Source organism: Neofelis nebulosa, chromosome 4 (assembly GCF_028018385.1).
Source record: "Neofelis nebulosa isolate mNeoNeb1 chromosome 4, mNeoNeb1.pri, whole genome shotgun sequence".
NCBI lineage: Eukaryota > Metazoa > Chordata > Mammalia > Carnivora > Felidae > Neofelis > Neofelis nebulosa.
In genome coordinates this window covers 149,317,148-149,339,231 of record NC_080785.1, presented here as the reverse complement: position 1 = coordinate 149,339,231, position 22,084 = coordinate 149,317,148, and the positions used below count along the sequence as shown (strand labels likewise).

Sequence of the window (22,084 nt, the reverse complement as noted above, 5' to 3'; positions counted from 1 at the left end):
GCTGGCTGCAGAGCCCACCCTCCACCATGTGCTTCTTTTTTTTTTTCAACTTTTTTTTATTTATTTATTTTTGGGACAGAGAGACAGAGCATGAACGGGGGAGGGGCAGAGAGAGAGGGAGACACAGAATCGGAAACAGGCTCCAGGCTCCGAGCCATCAGCCCAGAGCCCGACGCGGGGCTCGAACTCACGGACCGCGAGATCGTGACCTGGCTGAAGTCGGACGCTTAACCGACTGCGCCACCCAGGCGCCCCATACCATGTGCTTCTTTTTTTTTTTTTTTTTTTTTTTTTAATTTTTTTTTTTTTCAACGTTTTTTATTTATTTTTGAGACAGAGAGAGACAGAGCATGAACGGGGGAGGGGCAGAGAGAGAGGGAGACACAGAATCGGAAACAGGCTCCAGGCTCCGAGCCATCAGCCCAGAGCCTGACGCGGGGCTCGAACTCACGGACCGCGAGATCGTGACCTGGCTGAAGTCGGACGCTTAACCGACTGCGCCACCCAGGCGCCCAATACCATGTGCTTCTTAAGACCAGGAGCCTCTCTCCCTTCTTAGGAGGTCTGTTTCCCTTGGTTACCTCAAGAAAGTGCTGTCCTCACAGTCTGAGAATCAGCTAGGAAGGGCTTAAAGCAGAGCTCTGAACCCCAAGCCCGACACCTTTGTCCAGATGCGTCCTTCCCGTCTTCAGGTGTGAATTCTCGAAGTGGCCCATGGACTTTAAACTCAGTCCCAAGTCAACAACCACAGTTTTTCAAACAACCCTAGCTCTGCCCCTCCCTGGTCTCGGCCCCAGGCCCCCAAGGTCCCCTCCATCTGCTCCTTGCACAGCCTCCAGTTCCTCCCGTGGCCCCTCACCAGCTTCCTTCCCTGGCTCCATCCCCACCACTGAGGTGACGCATGGCCATGCCCAGTCACACCTGCTCTCAAGACAGCTCCATACTCCAGTACCCTCAGCTCGCGCCTCCTAATCACACCCAAGTCTGCTCCTGCCCCGCCCCCCAGCTGGAGCCTGACTCTGGAATTGGCCCACGTGGAATGCCTGCGGCTCTGCCTCCCAAGGGCTACAATTAGATCAGGAGACACAACTCCAGGGCTTGCGTCCTGGCCTCTAGCCTAAGTTGACCCTCCATATGGCTCATGGCTCCGTATCAGTGGAGGACATCATGAGGCCCAAAGTGGCCAAGGTCTCACAAACACTGACCTCTTTTGACAGACCTGCCCCCCTCACCTGAGTTAGCCCTGGAGGCCAGTAGCACGGGCAGCCCCTGAGAAGTGGCGCTTGAGCAGAGCCCTGGCCGGAGACCCACTGAGAGCTCCTCATCCGGCCCTGCAGTATGCATGAGACCCTGGCAGCTCGTGAGCAGGCACCAAAGGGCTTGGTGGATGCCAGGTATAGTGCCATGATTCACCTCCTGGCCTACGTTAAAAAAACCGGCCTAGCCATAACACGGACTACTCGCCCCTGGAGATCCCAGCAGGCCTGGGACTTCTCCCCACTGACCAGGGCCATCCTCAGGCCCATTTAAGCACCACGGCAATGAGCCCAACACCTGGCCCCACACAGTCCCGCTCGTGGACACTCACGCTGATAGTGCTGCAAGAGCCGGTGCGTCCGCACGTCCCACACCTTCACTGTGTTGTCCATGCCGGCAGCAGCAATGCACGTGCCGCTGGGGTGGAAGTCCACGTAGGTGACAAAGCTGGAAAGACAGGGGCCACCGCAGGCTATAGGAGGGCTGTCCTGGCTCAGAACAGACCTGAAAACGTCCAGCAGTTTCCCTCCCATGCATACCTGCTCAGGCTGTCCCCTCAACCCAGAACACCTCCCTTCTGCCCTGTTTCTTTACCAGGTGGCCAAGGAATAGCAAGGAGAGGGTGAGAACAGTGGCTAGCAATAACCAGAAGTAGCCTCACCAGGGAGCAAATCCCAGCATCCACTTCTAAATACAAATAGAGAAAGTGTCTTCAGCCCAAAGGTCAGCTGATGGCTCAGGGGTTTTCAGAGTTAGAGCTGGTGCCCTCATCAAAGCAGGAGGCAGGGCAGGCCCTGCCAGCTAAGGCCCAGTCCCAAAGGGCCAACAGGGCCCCAGGGCCGCTGGTTCAACTATCTCCAAGAGACAGGCCAAGGGCCCTCAATATACCGACACGTAACACCCAGAGTGGTATCGTGGCCAGCTCTCAGGAGGAGCCTGTCCTTGGGGCTCCCAGCCTAACTGAGGAGGCAGAAGCTGGGGTTCACTGAGGAGCCCAGAGCAGGTGAGTCCCTTTCCTGGTGATGTGGCACAAAACGAATAGCCTCCAAGAACTTACAAGAACCTGACAAGCCTTTTCCTTTATAAAACCATCACCATAGGTGACATACTAACATGATTTAGGAGGGTCCAGGCTCACCTGCTTTCAGACAGACATGGCACAATTAGACAACTGGAGAATGAAGGGAAAAAAGAGGCCCCAAGAATTATAGGCCTTGAAGTTAAACACTCCTGTTATCTGCGGGGATGGGAGTGAGGCTGAACCTCCCATTCACATAGGAAAAACTTCAGAGATAGAGAGCAGCAGAGACGTGGTTCCACACGAGGCCACTGGGGCCCCTCACGACTAGGTCCTGCAGGTGGTGGACAGGGTCTGGTGACTTACCCGCCATGCTCACAGTAAGAGTGGACACACTCCCGGCTGGTCTTGTCCCACAGCTTGACAGTCTTGTCATCACTGGCAGACACAATGAGCCGCCCGTCGGGAGAGAACCTGAACCAGGCAGGGCACAAGTCACACCACTGTCATGGGTGCTGCACAACTATCCTCCACGGCCACCTCTCTGCACTGCCCACCCCCCGATCCCAGAACCAGCCAAAGCCACACACCCTGCTCTGACCCTGAGTGATCCCAGCCAAGTGGCTTTCCCTCTGTGAGATGGGTAAGAATGGCGCCCACCTCATGGGAAGCAGGGAGCAGCGTTGCGTGCGCAAGCCCCCAGCACTGCACGTGGCATACGACACCGCGTGGGGTGATCCCTGATGCTAGCAGCATGAAGGTGGTCCAAAGCCCACCATCAGCCCCGTTATCCTGTTCCCAGGCCCCCCAAAACTACATACTGCCCCCCCGCCACACAAAAGGGAGAGCCGGCCTCCAGACCAGCCCCCTCAGAAGCCTGGATCCCCAACTGGCAGCTCAAGCAAAATCAACTTCTGAGAAGCAGACTCAGGGTCAAACCCTAGCTCTGCCATTAACCCCACCAGATACCGCACTCTTCCGGGCCTCAGCATCCTCACCGGCATAATGGGAACGACACCATTTAGCCTGCAGGGCTGCCATGAAGAGTGAAGAGAAAACGTATAGAGGCAGCAGTGACATCATCCTGTTGTTGCCAGTGCTCATAAACAGCCCCTTCTGACTTGCTTTGGGCCTCATCAGCACAGTTGTCGGGGCGGCCAATCACGACTGGCAAAGGACCAACGCACTTGTCACCTCTGAGCTTAAAGCTTCTCAATAATTTACAGTGTAATAACGTCTTTGTTCCCACTTCACAGATGAGGAAGCGGAGATGCAGGAATAGAAAAGAGTAGTGAAAGTGTTTGGCCAAGGTCATGATACTGGCACCTGGCAGCGTCTCTACCTCTCAAGCTCCAGGTCTCGACAGGACAATGCTCACCTGGCACAGCGGACCCAATTGATGTGCTGGCTTAGGGAGAACAGGAATTTCTGGCGATGAGTCGACCACACCTTAACTGTCTTGTCATCGGAGGCTGTCACGAAAGACTGGCCATCACTGCAGAAGTGGACACTCCTCACTGTGGCCGTGTGTGCCCGAAACACAGTGGACTCGCCTTTGCTGCAGGGGTGGGTACTCCAACTCAGGAAACCCGTAACAGTGACACGAGGGCCCATGAGCACATCAAAGCTCTCCCCACCCCTCGGGAGCCCCTCCAAGTTGACACAGGCCTGCGTACCTGTGCCCCACATGTTGCCCATGTGTGAACAGCACCAAGATGGGACCCCTTCCAGGATGGCTGGGGTAAGCCCAGAATCCCTCTCCCAACACCAAGGGGAGGGGCCCAGCTGGAGCTCCAGCTTCTGATGGCACCTCTTCAGAAGCAGAGCAGATGTCCCACTACAATAAGTCCAGAGCCAGGATGGGGACCTGAGTGTGGATAGCTCTGGCACCAGGGCCCCAAGCTCAGATGAGCCCTTCAACGTCTATAACTCACACATTGGGTATCCAGATCCGGACAGTTTTGTCTCGGGAGCCTGAGGCAAGAAGGTGTCCCGAAGGGGAGAAGTTCACACAGGTGACAGCATCCTTGTGGCCCGCAAAGCGGTAGGCGCGTGACTGGGGCTTCATGTGCCAGATCATGAGGCATGAGTCCATGGAGCCGCTGGCTGAGAAAGCAGGGACGCTGTGACCCTCAGGTCCAGTGGGCCTTGAGCCTCCAGCAAGACAAAGAGGTAAGGGGGCAGGGGACAGGCCACACTTCCAGTGACCACTGACCTGGTGTTTGGAGAATCTACTGGTCGTCAGCTCCCCAAGCAGCAGGACCACATGGGAGCCAGACCAAGAGATGCTCTTCACATGCCAGCCCTGTGCTGCAACCCATGGCCTCTGAGAAAACTTATCCTCCACAGGGCCCCCGCACAGTCACACCCTAAGGGCTCTAGAGAGCAAGTCCTCCCAACACAGGGCAGCCGGTCCAATCCAATTGGGCCTTTTACCATTGAGAGTGCCCACATCAATCAGAAGCCTGGCGACCCCCAAGACAGGTCAGATAACTTCAGTTTGCTCTTAATCTACACTGATCACAAGGCCAACAGCCTCTGACAGGGGACCTTGACCATAGGATGAAGGGAGAGCCTTGTCCACAGAAACAAGAAAGCTGCAGCCATGACAGCTGTGTATGAATCCCCAAGCGGCCAAAGAGCAGGGGTACTCAGCTGGTGTGCAAGGGCAGTGGTAGAAGAGGCGTACCCGGCTCTACTCCACACCCTTCTCCTGGATGCTCCCATAATACTATGGACAACAGAATGGAGGACCCAAGGAAAAGAAGGCACTGTTTAGGGCCATTCCGTAAGCCAGACCCAAAAGGTGGCTGGGATATATGCAGTGAAAAGCCCAGAAGCTGGTCCCACCCTCAAAGCCTATGTGACCTTGGCAAAGCCCCCAACCTCTGCCATGTAGAGTGAAGCTCACAAAGCCCCCAGCACCCAGACAGCTGACCAGCTGAAGCAAGATGCAGGTCTAGACAAAGCACCTGGGTTCTCACTGTGCCCTACCTCCCCCACACCACACCTCCCAGGTAGAAAATCAGCCTTCTCAGTTCATAAGCTAGGGCCTAGGAAAAGACGCCTCCTCTTACCCAGCTGCTTCGTGTTGAGACTGAAGTCCACACAAGTAACTGCATCTCGGTGGCCCTTAAAATGCCTCTCCAGCGAGGGGTCCTCCTGTGGGAGAGCCAGGGTCAAATGAGTGAAAATGTGGAGGAGGACGGGGCTTGACCCCAGGGCCAAGACTCTTCCTATAATAGGAAGAGTTTAAAAAATGCTCAAGGCATGGTCTCGGATATAGAAAATCCTAGGGAATCCATTAAAAAAAACTAAGCCAGTTAAGTAAGGTTGCAGGATACAAACACGAGTAACATACAAATATCGATCCTATACACCAGCAATGAACAATCTGAAAAATGATGGCAATTCTATTTATGACACGTAAGAAAGAATACTTCGAAATAATTTAAAAAGAGAAGTGCCTGACTGGCTCAGTCAGTACAGCATATGACTCTTGATCTCAGGGCTATAAGTTTGGGATCCATGTTGGATGGAGAGATTAATTTAAAAAAAAATCTAGAAATAAAGGGGGGAGAGGAAAGAGGGAGGAAAGAGAAAGAAAGAAAGAAAGAAAGAAAGAAAGAAAGAAAGAAAGAAAGAAAGAAAGAAAGAAAGAAAATTAACTTAACAAGAGAAATAAAGGCTTACACAGTAAAAACTGTAAAACTTCATTGAAAGAAATTTTAAAAGACCTAGATGAATGCAAAAATATCCATGGTCACAGTTTGAAAAACAATTTTGTTAAAATGAAATACTTCCCAAACTGATCTACAGATACAACACAGTCCCTATCAAAATCTCAGGTGCCACTTTTTGCAGAAATTGACAAGCTGATCTTAAAATTCATACGAAAATGTGAGACAGCCAGAACAGACAAAATAATCTTAACCAAAAAATGGAAAAAGTCACTATGGAAAAAAACTTTGCGGGGCGCCTGAGTGGCTCAATCGATTAAGCGTCTAAATTCAGCTCAGATCTTGCAGTTCGTGAGCTTGAGCCTTGCGTCAGGCTCTGTGCTGACAGCTCGGAGCCAGCAACCTGCTTCAGATTCTCCCTCTCTCTCTGCCCATCCTCTGCTTGCACTGTCTCTCTCTCAAAAATAAAATAAACATTAAAAAAAAATTATTTTTTAAACAAAAAAATCTCACTGTTCCTCAAAAAGTTATCAAATTCTAGGTAAATACCCCAAAGAATTGAAAGCATGTTCACACAAAAACTTGTACACAAGTGTTCATAGTAATATTATCTATAATAGCCAAAACGTGTATAAACCTAAATGTCCATCAAGAGATGAATGGGTAAAAAGGGGCACCTTGGTGGCTCAGTTGGTTGGGCGTCTGACTTTGGCTCAGGTCATGATCTTACAGTTTATGAGTCTGAGCCCCCTGCGTTGGGCTCTGTGCTGACAGTGCAGAGCGTGATTGGGATTCTGTCTCCCTTTCTCTGCGCTGCCCCACTCATGCTCTCTCTCTCTCAAAAATAAATAAATGTTGGGGCACCTGGGTGGCTCAGTCAGTTAAGCCTCCGACTTTGGCTCAGGTCATGATCTCACAGTTCGTGAGTTCGAGCCCCATGTCGGCCTCTGTACTAACAGCTCAGAGTCTGGAGCCTGCTTTGGATTCTATGTCTCCCTCTGTCTCTGCCCCTCCTCCGCTTACACTCTGTCTCTCTCTCTCAAAAAGAAATAAACACTTAAAAAAAAAAAAAAAGAGAGAGAGATGAGTGGGTAAACAAAATGTGATCTCTCCATACAATGGAATATTACTCAGCAGTAAAAAGGAATGAAGAAACAGACATGCTACAACATGGATGGACCTGGAAAATGTTACGTGAAAAAAGCCAGATACAAAAGGCCACATTTTGTCTGATTCATTTATATGAAATGTCCAGAATAGGCAAATCTATAGAGAATGAAATTAGATTGGTGAGGAGAAGGGGAGTGACTGTTTAATGAGTACAGGCTTCCCTTTGGAGTGACAAAAATGTTCTGAAATTAGACAGTGATGATTATTGGACAACAATATGAATGTACTAAATACTAATGAATTTTACATCTTAAAAGGGTACATTTTATGGCATGTGAATAATATTCCAATAAGGCTATTTTTCTAAAAGAACCAAAGAGAGAAAATGGGGAGTCTTTCAGCAACCTGCATCTCAGGATTCAGTTTCCGTACCCTCAGTCCCAATGTGAACCCAAAGGTCAGCCTGGACAGGCCCCAAGGGCCACTTCCATCATCTCCACTCTGCCCAATGTCAAGAAAGCAGTAGTTTAGGTCACTGCTTAGGAAGACATGGAGATAATATTCCAGAGACTGTCCACTCAACAGCAGCTTCTTAGCATTTGAAGAATCACAGCCCTGCTGTGCAAACATCTCCTCCTACCCCAAATATCAGAAACCTCAAAAAAGCATTTCAGGCACACCAGGGAGGCCCACAAAACCTCCTCTTGGGGGGAAAAATGTCCTTGGGAAAGAGCAAGGCCACTGCCACCTCCACAGAGCTGTAACCAGAATAAAGGCCCTGTGCCCAGCTCCACCCCCAGCACACCTGCCAGAGTCCCCTTTTCAACTTGAAAGGGAATGGCAGCTGGGGGAGGGCCCCCAACAGAACAGCAACTGCCTCACCTGAACCTCTTGGGAGAACAAGGGTAAGATAATGCTCACCTCTAGGCTCAATGGGAAGAAGCAAGTTCAGATCCACCTCTGACCAGAGGGCCCCTGAAACCTCCCAACACCCTTCCCACCTCATCCCACCAGGCTCTGTGGTTCCTCATCTCCCCCAAAGGTGGCTTACATATGGAAGGAAGTGGAGAGGGACTTAAGGGAAGGGCACTAGGTTAGGGGTCAAAACGCCTGGATCCTATGCCTGGGCCCTCTGCTCAAGTCCCCACACGCCTAAGGGTGCCAACAGGCACCACCCAGTCTTCCTCTCAACCCAGCCCAAAGGCCAGAAAGAGGAGTTTTGGAGTGCTTCCCTCTGGAGGAACCTTAGACTCAGGGCGCCGGGCCCAGATCATGCTGCAGACCTGGGCTGCCCCTTCCGATAAAGGGGTACGCTAAACTGGCCCCTACCCAGCTATCCACTGCTCAGGATGGCGAGGCTGAGCCCAAGGGAGGCCCTGCGCTAACCCCAGGTTTGACCTCCAGTTGGAACATACCAGTACCAGTGTCTCCTCCGCTAGGATGCAAATCCTGGGAGCAGGGACTGGTTGGTCGGCTCCGGGAGCCCGCAAAGGGTCTGGCACGCAGAAGGTGCTCACTACGTGTCCCCACCCAGCGCCCCCTGCACAGACAGTAAACTGGGACCGGAGAGAACTGGCTCGGAACCCGGCTTCCCCCTCGAAGCCGTCGCCCCGGCCAGGCGCCCACAGTCCGGGCGGGGAAAGTAAGGGCGGGCAGACCCGCGGGCAAAAACTTACAGGGCAGGGCGCAGCCATGGCGGGCCCGGGGCGCCCAAGGCGCCGGACGAGGCAGCGTCGGCCGTTGCGGCAGGTTCAGTTTCCGCGCCCCCAACCGCCGCCAATAGCAACGCGGGTCGCGTTGCCACGCCCCGCCCACGACGATTAAAGGAGACGCAGCGCCTCTGCTTTTTGCCCCCGGCCGGAAGCAGAGCTGTGTGGATGGTTCCACAGTGTCAGCGCGCAGCGCCTACATGCCAGGCAGCCCACGAACGCCGCCGCCAAGGGCCTCTGTCCACCGTCACTCATCCCCTGAGAAATTTAAAAACCCAGGATGAGGAGTTCTGTCCACCGGCCCATAGCCCGGTTCCTGAGACGGTAAGCAGAGCCTTCTGGGAAATGCAGTTTCAAGACGGCCGCCGCCATGCGTCGGCCGGAAAGTGGAACTACTCTTCCCAATATACCTTGAGGGTGAGCCGGGATTCACCACCTGTAGCAAGTATCCCGGAAGCGGAGGACACGTGGGTCGTTGTAGCCTTGTCCTCTTAAAGGGCCCCGGAGGCCAGGTGTTCCCCCAATACCTTAAGATCCAATTAGTCGCCCCTCAGAGATTCTTTAAATGGTTCGCTCCTCTGAACATAAAACAGGTGTTGGTTTAGGGGCGCCTGGTTGGCTCAGTCTGTTAAGTGTCTGATTTTGTCTCAGACAGGATCCCACGGTTGGGTGGGTTCCAGCCCCACATCAGGCTCTGTGCTGTCAGCGGTGAGTCCACTTCAGATCCAATGTACCCCTCTCTCTCTCTGCCCTTCCCCGCTCACAATCTCTCCCTCTCTCAGGAATAAATATTAAGAAAAACAAACAAGTGTCAATTTAAAAGAACACCAGTCACTCTGAATCACATCCATACGTGAAGAAACCTAGATTCTATTGTTATTGCTACTTCCTTGTGTGACCTGTGACCTGAGGGAGGCGGGGGCGATGGGGGAGAGGAATACCTCTGCTCCAGGCCTCAGTTTACCCATTTATAATTGGAGGGAATTCGTGATGCAGCCTGGCCCTCTCCGGACTCCTCAGACCTGAGAAGGGTTTATAAATTCCATCTCTAAAAGAAAAGGAGACATTTCTAGATATGTCTCCTGAGGCAAGAGAAACAAAAGCAGAATTAAACGTATTGAGATTATATCAAGTTAAAAACTTCCTACACAGCAAAGAATATAATCCACAAAGCTAACAGACAGCCTCCTGAATGGGAGGAGATATTTGTAAATGACATATCTGAAAAAAGGGTTAGTATCCAAAATATATAATGATTTATACAACTCAACACCAAAAATTTGAATAATCCAATTAAAAATGGGCAGCGGCGCCTGGGTGGCTCAGTCAGTTGAGCGACCAACTTAGGATCAGGTCATGATCTCATGGGTTCATGGGTTCAAGCCCCACGTCCAGATTTGCGCTGACAGCATGGAGCCTGCTTTGGATTCTCTATCTCCCTCTCTCTCTCTGCCCCCTTTCCACTTGTGTGTGTGCTCACGCTGTCTCTCTCAAAAATAAACATTTAAGGGGCGCCTGGGTGGCTCAGTCGGTTAAGTGTCCGACTTCGGCTCAGGTCATGATCTCACAGTTCGTGGGTTCGAGGCCCACATCGGGCTCTGTGCTGACAGCTTAGAGCCTGGAGCCTGCTTCAGATTCTATGTCTCCCTCTCTTTCTGCTCCTCCCCCACTCATGCTCTGTCTCTCTCTCCTTCAAAAATAAATAAAAACATTAAAAACATTTAAAAATAAATAAATAAATAAATAAACAAACAAACAAACAAACAAACATTTTTAAAAAGTGGGTGGAAGGGGGCACCCTGCTGGCTCAGCCGGTTAAGCATCCAACTTCGGCTCAGGTCATGATCTCACTGTTCATGAGTTCGAGCCCCATGTGGGGCTCTGTGCTGACAGCTCAGAGCCTGGAACATACTTTAGATTCTGTGTCTCCCTCTCTCTCTGCCCCTCCCCAACTTGTGCTCTGTCTCTCTCTCTCTCTCTCTCTCTCAAAAATAAATAAACATTAAAAAAATAATTTGGGGGCGCCTGGGTGGCTCAGTTGATTAAGTGTCCGACTTCAGCTGAGGTCATGATGTCACGAGTCCATGGGTTCACGCCCCACATCAGGCTCTGTGATGATGGCTCAGAGCCTGGAGCCTGCTTCAGATTCTGTGTTTCTGTCTCTCTCTGCCCCGCCCTCTCTCTCTCTCTCTCAAAAATGAATAAATATTAAAAAAGATTTTTTTTTAAATGGGTGGAAGACATGGACAGTTCACCAAAGAAGACATACAGATGGCCAACAGACACATGAAAAGATGCTCAACATCACTCATCAATAGGGGAAATGCAACTTAAAGCCATAATGAGATACCACCTCATAACTGTCAGAATGGCTAAAATCAAAAACAAAAGAAACAACAAGTGTTGGCAAGGATGCGGAGAAAAAGAAACCCTCGAGCACTGTTGATGGGAATGCAGCCTGGTGCACTCACTGTGGAGAACAGAAGTTTCCTCAAAAAATTGAAAATAGAACTACCATATTTTTATTTACCTAAACAATACGAAAACACCTAATTTGAAAAGATATAGGCCTCTCCCCATGTTTAATGCAGCATTATATACAATAGCCAAATTATGGAAGCAGCCCAAGTGTTCACCGGTAGATGAATGGATAAAGAAGAGGTGCTGTATTTATACAATGGAATGTTGCTCTGCCATCAAAAAGAATGAAATCTTGCCATTTGCAGCAATATGAATGGATTTAGAGAGTGTAATGCTAAGTGAAATAAGTCACAGAGAAAGACAAATACCATATGATTTCACTCATATGTGGAATTTAAGAAACCAAACAAAAGAACAAAGAAAAAACCCCCACAAACTGGTGGTTACCAGAGAGGAGGTGGGTAGGGGGATGGGTGAAACACGTAAAGAGATACACTTACCACGATGAGCACTGAATAATGTACAGAATTGTTGAATCACTATATCATACACCTGAAACTAATATAACACTATGTTAACTACACTAGAATTAAAATAAAAAATAAAAGAGAAGGAGACTTTCTAGGGGCCTGGCCACTAGAGGCCATCCCTGTTCACTTTATGCTGTCGGAAAGTCCAGGCTGTCCTTGTCTAGACCTTCAACCCTGCTCCGGGCATCTTCCCAACCTGGAACTGACCTGGACCGGATGTTTTGCAATATTCAGGAACCTTCTGTCACCTCCCCTGGACAGGCCGGTTTGGCCAGACTCCAACACTGATTAGGATCTGGCCAGCCCCTGAGGTTTCTTACTACATCCTGAGACCTAAGGTGGTGTCTACGTGGACCTTCAAACCAGAACATATTCAGAAAAAGGCACATGTAGATAGCTGGCATGGAGAGGAGTGGATCTCTCCTTTGGACCTGAAAAGTCTGGGGCCATAAAGAAGAAACGGAGATACATTTAATCTCATTTTCAAGGTGATTTGGCATAGGTTTCTTTACATTACAAATGTTCAGGTTCATTTAACTTAGTTATCAAAATTCTCCTTAAAACAACATTTACTGTGGGGTGCCTGGGTGGCTCAGTCAGTTAAGCATCCGACTTCAACTCAGGTCATATCTCATAGTTCATAGGTTCGAGCCCTACATCAGGCTCTCTACTGTCAGCGCAAAAGCCGCTTCAGATCCTCTGTGTCTCTTTCTGCCTCAGCCATGCATGTGGTACACACACTCTCTCTCAAAAATAAACATTTTTAAAAATTCAAGTATTGTATCATTCATATGCCCAGAAGTTGTTCAACACTGTTCAAATGATGATTTTCAAGTCTTCCCACCAACTTCACCTTATTCAGCTATTCTATTGCCTGCTATGCAAACACTTAAGGTGAAAAAATTAAGGAAAAAAATTAAATACAGAAAAATCTATCCATTAAACTCAGAGTTCTTTTATTGTTGTTGTTGGTAGTGTTTTTTGTTTTTGTTTTGTTGTTTTGTTTGTATAATTTTAGCTATGGAACACCCTTGGTCTATAGAAGCTCACAGTCTACAAAACTGAATTTAGAGAAACCCTTTTGTAAAATGATTTTCAAATGTCACGCTTCCTCAAAGTTAGAGGCACTCTAAGGTTTTACTCATCCTCCCTAGTCTTTCCAGATCCCACTATTTTCTATCCTTACCCATCAGAAGAGGAGCTGGGGGTGCCCCACCCACTCTGGCTCATTTAGTCTCCAAAAATTGCAACACCACATTCCGCCAACGACATAGAGACAAGCCAGGATCCACCACTGGCACAACCTGCATAAACCAAGATTGGTGCCTCCCCTGTTTGACTGAATAGCTCCCACCCTGTGCCACCTCCATCAGATTGGACTCCATTTCTATCTAAGTCCCTCATGTTGGGGGAGTCCCTCAAGTTGCTCAACGTTGGAGGAGCCAACATTGCTGGCCTCAATGTTGGGGGGCACCTCCATGTTGAGGGGGACTAGAAGAGAGCTTCTTTTTCAAGCCCCCTTGCGGCAAGAATGTTTCTATCCTGGTATAAAGCCCATGGGTAGGCACCCCTGCAAGAGACTGTCCCCCTGTCATCACTCCCAGACCCCCTGCCCAAAAGCCAACACCTCAGGGTGGGGCAGAGAAAGCAGGAGGAAAAGTAGGGATCACACCCACCTGCATAGTCCAGTCCAACCCATGCCTGGAAAGCCCCATCAGTTCTGTCACTCAGCCCTGCACTGTGGCCTGGCTTGAAACTGAGCACGGCAGCTCAGGGCTTGTCCCAGCGTCAGGCATATCTTGGGGTGAGCCCAGGCCCTGCCAACTTCATGCTGGGTGACCTACCAGGAGTTACACCATCTCTCTGAGCCTCCATGTCCTTGACTGTAAAATACTCGTAACATACCTGCCACAATGGGGGAGGAAGGATTCCGTGAGCTATTAATCAATATCAGAGCTGGATACTGAGCTGCCACTTAATACATTTGACTTTTTACTGTGACCTCAACCACATCACATACCTCCTCTGTTCCCACAATCTCGCTGACACCTCTCTGCCTCTGCTCCTACCTCTCTCCCCTGACTGCCTCTGCTCCGGCCACATTAGTCTTCTTGCTGTTCCTTGAATAGGAATGTGCCAAGCGTTCTCCCATCTCAGGACTTTTGCATTGGCTATTGTCCCTGTGTCCACTTGGCTCAACCCATCACTCCTCTCAGGACTTTATTTGTATGTCACCTTCTCAGTGTGGCTTTCCCTGGCCACCCTACTTAAAATGCCAACCTGCCTTCCTTCTATTTTATTTTCCACAAGTGGCATTGCCATCTGGCACACTGGACTTGATGCCCTCTTAGAACATCAGCTCCAGGGGCGCCTGGGTGGCTCAGTTGGTTGGGCGACCGACTTCGGCTCAGGTCATGATCTCACAGTTTGTGAGTTCGAGCCCTGCGTTGGGCTCTGTGCTGACAGCTCACAGCCTGGAGCCTGCTTCAGATTCTATGTCTCCTCCTTTCTCTGCCCCTCCCTTGCTCACGCTCTGTGTCTCTCTGTCTCTCAATAATAAATAAACGTTAAAAAAAAAAAAAAAAAAGAACATCAGTTCCAGGGAAAGGATGTGACTATATTCCTGCACCCAGCACAGGGCCCCAGAGAGAGTGGGGTCACAGTAAATATTTGCCAATTAAGTAAATGAATCGTGACAAGATTGCTCACAGAAGGTAATGAGGTCTGGGGGTGCCTGGGTGGCTCAGTCGGTTGAGCGTCCAACTTCGGCTCAGGTCATCTTCTCGTGGTCTGTGAGTTCGAGCCCCATGTCAGTCTCTGTGCTACTGACAGCTCAGGGCCTGGAGCCTGCTTTGGATTCTATGTCTCCCTCTCTCTTTGCCCCTCCCCCACTCATGCTCTGTCTCTCTCTGTCAAAAATAAATAAACATTAAAAAAATTTAAAAAAAGAAAAGGTAATGAGGTCTGTGAAGGGTGGGACTTGTTCTCAGCAGGTGAGAAGGGGAAGGGATTAGGGTAATTGGGGAAAGCTTCTCTGTGGGGGCAGGAAAACCTGAACTTCAGAGCACAAAGAGGGCATAGGTAGACAGGAGAGAGGGTGGGCACAATTCCAGTGCAGGGAACAGACTAGGCAAAGGTCTGGTGACAGGATTGAGGGTGGAGTATCTGGAGACCAGGGACAAAGTGGATGGCCTCAGAAGTAGGGCCAGATTATAAGGACACAAATGTTGACAAGAATCATGAGGAACAGTTTCAATGGGTCAGGGGACTAGCCACATGTCTGTCCCCTCCTTGGGCTGAGGTGAGCCAAAAGAGACCCCTCACAGATGAGGCTACGCTATCAGGACTGGGAGTGACCCCTGCAGGAGGACCTTCCCTCTGAAGTCTCATTGCAGTTCTGGGCCTCAGTCTTACCCCCTGTGGAAATGGCACACCCCTACAAGCCAAACTTCTCTAAATACAGGCCATACCCCAAAGCAGGAAGGGTTTAAGGGGCCACAAGCCTTCGTCCTCACTCAGGCCTACTCCTCCATTCAACAGCATTGGCCACTCTGGTAAGAAGCTCACACCCGTGGGGACACTGGGTGTCCCTCTAGGTGAGCGTTCACCTTGAGCCTGTCCTTCCACATTGCAAACAGTGAATGCATGACTAGAGCTGCTATGGCAATTCCTGGGGACAGTGATGTCAGTGGATCTGGGACCAGTTTCCAGGAGGTGTGAAGATACAGAGTCACTACGCCACACCATCCACTCAAGTGAGATGTGGACGCCTCTGTGTGCTGAGTCCTCCCATGAGCATGACCAATGCCCTCCCTCTCACAGCCCCAAGCAACCCCTTGGAAAATGCTGGCCCTCCCCTTCACATTGTCCAGGGAAAAGAGAAGGTCCCAGGGCAGCCCAGCTATGATAGAACAAACCCCAAAAAACTGAAGCCACCTGGCCTTGGCTTTGCACAGGTGGGCTGGGGGTGGGGTGCAAATGCCATCAAAGGTCTGAACTCAAACGTGAGAACCTTCCTGGTAGATAATGCTGACAGGGCTTCAGAGCAGCAGTATTCAGCCCTGGCTGCCATTTAGAACCTTTGCAGGTGGGGCCAGGTACCAGTGTCTTACAAGATCCCCAGGTGAGGCCATTGGGCCCAAGCTGCTCTAAACCAGAGTGACCAAGAGAACTTTCCGTGATGATGGAAATGTTCTCTACATCTACGCTAATACAGTAGCCACTGGTTACATGTGACTATTGAACATTTGAAATGTGGCCACTGTGCCTAAAGAACTGAATTGTAAATTGTATTTAATTTTCATTAACTTCAATGTAACAGCCATACGTGCCCAGTGGCCACTGTATTGGACAGCACAGCCCCAGACTATGAATTGACTCTGTGGTCTTAGGCAAGTCACTGAGCATTTTGGACTTCAGTCTTCTGGTGAGGCCATGGGGAACATAGACCCAGTCCGCAGTAGCCAAGGTAACTCTTTGTCCTGGTGCCCCACTGCCCAGCTGGAGGAGTGGGGGTGGTTGGAGTTACCAGCACAACTCCAGAGATGTGGGGCAAGACGGGAAGATGCAGGCCACAGCCCCTTGGGCTCCATAGCAGGACTCTGCTGGCTGCCCCCAGAGCGTTTGGAGTGAGAAGCTGGGGTCAGGGGCCCAGAGTCAGAAGGCAATTGGATTTCCCCCCTCCAGGGAATCCTGAATTGCGGTGCAGTGAACTGGCCTCGAATAGGGTCAGCAATAAAATAACTGATAACTTTAATATACCAGAGTCACTGTACCCCAAATGCCACATGAAGTCTTAGCGCCAACCCCAGGAGTGATGCAGTATTTTGTCCATTTTACTGATGGAGAAACTGAGGTGCAGAATTAGTAAGTGGGGAGCCAGGATCAGAACCCAAGTCTGTGTGCCTGTACAGCCAGAACCTTTAATTCTAACACATATTGGAAAAACTAAGAACCCTTACATAGTTCAGGCCCCAGTGTAACTTAAAAGGGTCTTAAGACTTTAACCCCCAGGGGCGCCTGGGTGGCTCAGTTGGTTAAGCGGCCGACTTCGGCTCGGGTCATGATCTCGCGGTCCGTGAGTTCGAGCCCCGTGTCAGGCTCTGTGCTGATGGCTCAGAGCCTGGAGCCTGTTTCAGATTCTGTGTCTCCCTCTCTCTGACCCTCCCCCGTTCATGCTCTGTCTCTCTCTGTCTCAAAAATAAATAAATGTAAAAAAAAAAAAAAAAAGACTTTAACCCCCAACAAGCAGAGATGGGGGCCAAAAGAGTCCCGAGGTGACTGACCCCATGCTAGAAAGTCCTTTGTTGTCTCATATTTTATCTTAGTCAAGTTGGTTTGGCATCTACTTCTCTTCTAATATCTTTTTAATATCAAATTAATGTTTTGATGATGGACCAGTTCACTCCAAGTCATGCTGATAGTCAGGAATATGCTCCAGTGTATCCTGTAGTTTCATGTCCCCTCTCCATCACCCATCATTGTGAGAAGCAGGACTGTAGAGGGGCACCTGGGGGGGGCTCCATCGGCTAAGTGTCTGACTTCAGCTCAGGTCATGATGTCATGGTTCATGAGTTCAAGCCCCACATTGGGCTCTGTGCTGCCAGCTCAGAGCCTGGAGCCTGCTTCAGATTCTGTGTCTCCCTGTCTCTCTGCCCAACCCCACTCACTCTGTCTCTGTCTCTGTCTCTCAAAAAAAAAGAAATAAACATTTAAAAAATTAAATAATATTAAATTAAATTAAATTAAATTAAAAAAAAAAAAAAGCAGGACTGTAGAAGTCTCCCAGCTGGTCATCAAAGGGTGTGAGCTTGCTCAGAGGGCCTAGGGCACAGGGTTTCCAGAATCTAGGGTATAGTTGGTTTCAATGCTGATTTCCAGGCCAGCTGTAGAGTCTGACTCCATGGGTCTGGGTGATTCTTATGTAATGGTCCTGGTAACTCACCAAGAAGCCCTGGGCACAGTGGGGACCTGGACAGCCCTGCCCTGCCTTCAAACGGAGCTCTCACCTACCTATGATGCTCTGGCCAGGGACCCAAGACTAGACAAGTCTCAACTCTGACCCCAACTTGCTCTGTGGTCCCAACTTGCTCTGAGAGGACCTCAGGCCTCAGTTTCCCCATTGTCCAATAAGGACATCCATAGGGAACCTCTAAGGCCCTTCTGGTCTCAATGGGTGGATGTAGTTGGGCAGACTTCCTGAGGGAAGTGGCTGGAGGCAAGCCTAGCCAGACCTCCTTTGTCTCTCCTTCCTCATCATGTCACACTGGCCTCTTGCACTCCAAGCTCAGACCCTCCCAGGGACCTTTGCACTGACTGTTTCCTCTGCTTGGCCTGCCCTTCTCTGAGATCATAGCTTGCCTCATGCATGTACCTTCAGGTCTCAGCCTGAACATTAACCCCTCAGAGACACCTCTTCTGGGCCCACCCCAGGGACCCTCTCCTGCCTCCATCCTCCAGGGTGCTTATGAGCAATTGCTTTCTTGTGCATCTTCCTGGGGAACATGAGCTCCAGTAGAGCAGGAACAATACCCTGCTGGGTCACCCTGCCCAGTGCGGTGCTGGGCACTCATCATCGGCCTGACACAGGGAAAGGTCACCAGAACTTTGACAGTTCAGTCACCCGACTCACTGGACCCAAGCGACACCGGGAAACCCTTTCAAGGGCCCCAGTGATGCCCGGACTCAGAGAGAAGGGCTTTCTATTGGGTTGGTAGCAGGCAATTCAATTCCACAAGCATCTGTGAAGTACCAGCTGTGTGCCTAGCCCTATTCTGGGATCACTACATAATGGAGGGTCAGGTACACAGGAGCCCTTGTGCCTGGCTCACCAGGGGAATCAGATAGAAGGAGCCATCAAGCAAGCTGAGCCCAGTGAGTGTCCTCTGAGGGGTTCCATCCAGCTCAGCACTGGGGTGTCCCTCTGTGGATAAGATGGGAGGCTTCCAGGAGGAGGCATGTGGGAAGGGGGGTTCAAGGACAAGCAGGTCTTCCACAGAGAAATGACATCCCAGGCCCCAGAAGGGCAAGTTATGGGATGGAAGAGATACACAGCTCCTCTGGGCTAAGGTGGGCAGTGACAAGCTTGCCTGGTGTGGACTCACCTCCACTGCCTAGTTTCCACCCATCTGTTCCCCTGCTCCTTGGGGAGCAGCTGCCCCCTCCCATCCCAGCTGCCAGGAGCCAAGAGGTTCACCCAGGTGACAAAGGCCTCCTGTGGTGAGTCATCCTTGGGTCCTAGGTAGGTTCACCCCCCAACAGATTACTCATATGTGTGGGGCCTGAGCATCCACCTGTGCAAGGGAGACACTGAATTCCAGAGGGGATGGGACTTGTCTTATGGTCCTCGAGGAGGCGAGAAGGGGTTTGACGTAGATGTGGGATGATTACACTTGTCAGTATTCCCTGGGGCTTGCCATGTGCTCCCTCAGTCAAAACCCATCCATGGCTCCCCTCTGGTTGTCAGAATAAGGCAAGGTTCTCCAAGCCCATCTGCTCTGTCCCTGCTCCAGCCTTGCCTTGCACCCCATCCCACCTCATGGGCCAGACCTTCCCACCCTTGTGCCTGGTCTACACTATTCCCTCTGCCTGGGACACCCCAGTGTTCAGCCCTCAGGGCAAATCCTACCCTCTACCCTTGGCTCAAATGCCCCCACCCTCCACAGGTAGAAGGAAAGGCTGCTTCTCCTCTGGGCCCCATGGGGCTCAAGCTGCTCAGATTCCTTCAGGCCAGATCCTCCGCTTCTGTGGCTACCGGGCCTGGGTCTTCTTCTGAGGATCTCCGTGCTTCTGGAGGGAGGGTCCGGTCAGTTCATTCTGGTCCCCTCTCTAGCACACGTGGAACGGACACAGGTGTGTGCCTAGCTGTGTGTGCATGTGTCTGCGTCATGACTGAGGATGCGTCCGTGTGTCTAGGAGTATGAGCGTATCTGTGTGTGTACGCATATGTGTGCGTGTCTGGGTACGACTGACCACATGTGCCTGGCCGTGTCACTGAGCACTTTTACACGGCTGTATGTGTCTGCTGCATGTGTATGTGTGCCTGTGTGAGACTCTTTATGCATATCTTAGTTTGCTGCATATCTTAGTTTAGGTTCTTCCAGAATCTCGCCCCGAGAAAGGATTCAGGGGTAATTTATTTGGGAGGGGATTCTGGGAAACAGCAGTAGGGAAAGGGGAAGTGACACAGAGAAACGAAAGCAGCCAGTGAAAAGTATGTTATTAAGCAGATGGCCACTGTGGGTGACCGGGGCCCCATTACATGGGAGAGCTCTGGGACACAATGCAGAACGTGCCTTGGGGCCCTCCCACCTGAAGATAAGGGAGACGAGGGGTTTATCCTCACATTCCCGATAGCCATGGTGCAGGCCTGGCACTTCCGGGCCATCTAGGGGAAGAACGCCCTCTGCACAGGGCCTGGAGTACCAGCAAGGAAGTCGGCCTTGTGTGCATGAAAGTTGTAAGAGGGAGGGGACCAGGAAGGGCGCCAACACAAGCTGCTACACCCTGCACGTGCTGGTGTCCTGCTATGCCACATGGACACAGGGACTCCGGTGACCTCTCTTATGCAAACTTCTGCTTGTCCAGGGAAGGTCAGCACAATATCAGGCAAGTAATGGCCTTGCCCTCCTTTCCTCTCTCAACCAGGCCGACACAGGATTTGCCAGATCATGCCAGGCCTGTGTCAGATTTGGCCAAACAGATCTGCACCTGCTTTGAGCAGTGTCAGTTTTGCCCTTGGGCCAGGGTAAAGGCAAGAGATCAAGCGGGTTGGGGGCAGGGAACCAGGGAAGGCCCTACTGCAGAGAGGACTAGAACCCAGACACTGTCTGTCTGAAACTTGCTGCCCACAGGAGCCTGGACAGTAGCAGGAAAGGCCACAAAGGCCACGCAGGGGAACTTAGCCTCCATCCTATAGGCAGCAGGGGAGTATTAGAGGCTTGGTGTGCCAGCGAGGGGTGCAGCCTTCCCCTTCATAAGGACCACTCTGTGAGACTGGAAACCTCAGCACTCAGAGGAGGTGCTTAAATGGACAGACTGGGCAAAGCCCTAAGTGTGACAGGTGACCAGCCCAGGGTGAAGGGGGATGTACATGGGGGTGACATCAGCCAGGGGGCTATTCCTCTTTGGGGAGAGGTGGTAGCCAGTTACTGTCTCAGCAAAGTGTAGGAATTCAGGAGTTCTGGGACAGAGTTGGGGGTCAGGGACCCATGGGGATGGGGAAAGGAGAAATGCCAGGTCTCACTGGCTTGGTCTTATGGCCACTGGCAAGGAGCTGGGGTAAGACAGGAGTCTGAGTGTCTGGGGGTATTGTGCTTGGCAAAGAGAGAGCATGGAGGTCCCAGCAGGACAGCCCCCAAGAAGCCCCTTCAGAAAAGGGAGAGGTCTGAGAACAGAGCGGCCTGGGTTGTTTGGAGGAAAGGGGTCCAGCTGCAGGGAGATATGACTTCATGGAGATGGCAGGAAGGGTGGCAGGATGCTGGGTTGTGGGGCAACCAGAGTTCCCACATGGACTGAGGCCACGCTGGGGTCCAGGGCGTGGTGAGGGAAGAGTAGGGAGGTAGGATTGGAGCTTGGGGAAGCCAGGACACTGGGAAAGTCTAGGAGCCAGCAAACAAGATTGGAGGCCACTAGCAGGGAGGGCATGGGGTCTCCCCTGAGGCTGGGGATTGGTGTGCTTTAGTGGGTCAGGGGATGGAGGTAAGGGAGGAGTTGATTGTTCCGGGGTCCATGAGGGAAAGGCTGGAGTTGTGCAGATTGGGTTCCAATCACAGGTACAACATTGACTTACTGTGTAGCTGTGGGCAGGAGCTCAACCTCTCTGAGCCTCATCTCCTCATGCAATGGAGATCATAATAGAAGCTAGGGGTACTGGGGCCACTGTAACAAAGTGCCACAAACTAAGTGGCTTCAAACAACAAAAAATGATTCTCTCCTAGTTCTGGAGGCCCAAATTTAAAAGCTGGGGTGTCGACAGGGTCATCCTCCTTCTGAAGACTCTAGAAGAGGATACTTCCTGGCCTCTTCCAGCTCCTGGTAGCCCCTGAGTTCCTGGCATGGGGCCACATGACTCCACTCTCTGCCTCCTTCAAGTGGCTGTCTTCCCTACGTATCCAAATTTCCTTCTTCTTGTAAGGACACCAATCATGGGATTGGGGTCCATTCTCATCCGGTATCATCTCATTTCAACGTGATTACATTTGCAAAGACCTTATTTCTGAATAAAGTCACATCCACAAGTACTGAGGGTTTAGGACTTCAACATACCCTTTTGAGAGACACAACCCTAGGGAACAGAGTTGCTGTAAGGATTAAAATACAGGCCTGGCACCAGTAAGCTCTCAATAAATGGTAGTTTAA

At 50.9% G+C, this 22,084-nt stretch overlaps 1 protein-coding gene across 8 annotated transcripts in view; it reads right to left on the bottom strand.

Annotated features, from left to right (window-relative positions):
• POC1A (POC1 centriolar protein A) overlaps positions 1-22,084 on the bottom strand; it is a 101,626-nt gene that overhangs the window by 67,039 nt on the left and 12,503 nt on the right. For 5 of the 8 annotated variants that reach the window (XM_058726707.1, XM_058726705.1, XM_058726706.1 and 2 more), the window contains 5 exons: positions 5,353-5,437; positions 4,210-4,381; positions 3,654-3,833; positions 2,642-2,749; positions 1,589-1,704 (listed from right to left, as the gene is read on the bottom strand). In XM_058726707.1, the coding sequence (XP_058582690.1) occupies positions 1,589-1,704; positions 2,642-2,749; positions 3,654-3,833; positions 4,210-4,381; positions 5,353-5,437 (661 nt within the window). Of the gene's footprint in view, positions 1-1,588; positions 1,705-2,641; positions 2,750-3,653; positions 3,834-4,209; positions 4,382-5,352; positions 5,438-8,480; positions 8,609-8,741; positions 8,889-22,084 lie in introns of those variants that run through there. The other 3 variants (XM_058726708.1, XM_058726710.1, XM_058726713.1) reach the window with 2 other exon arrangements.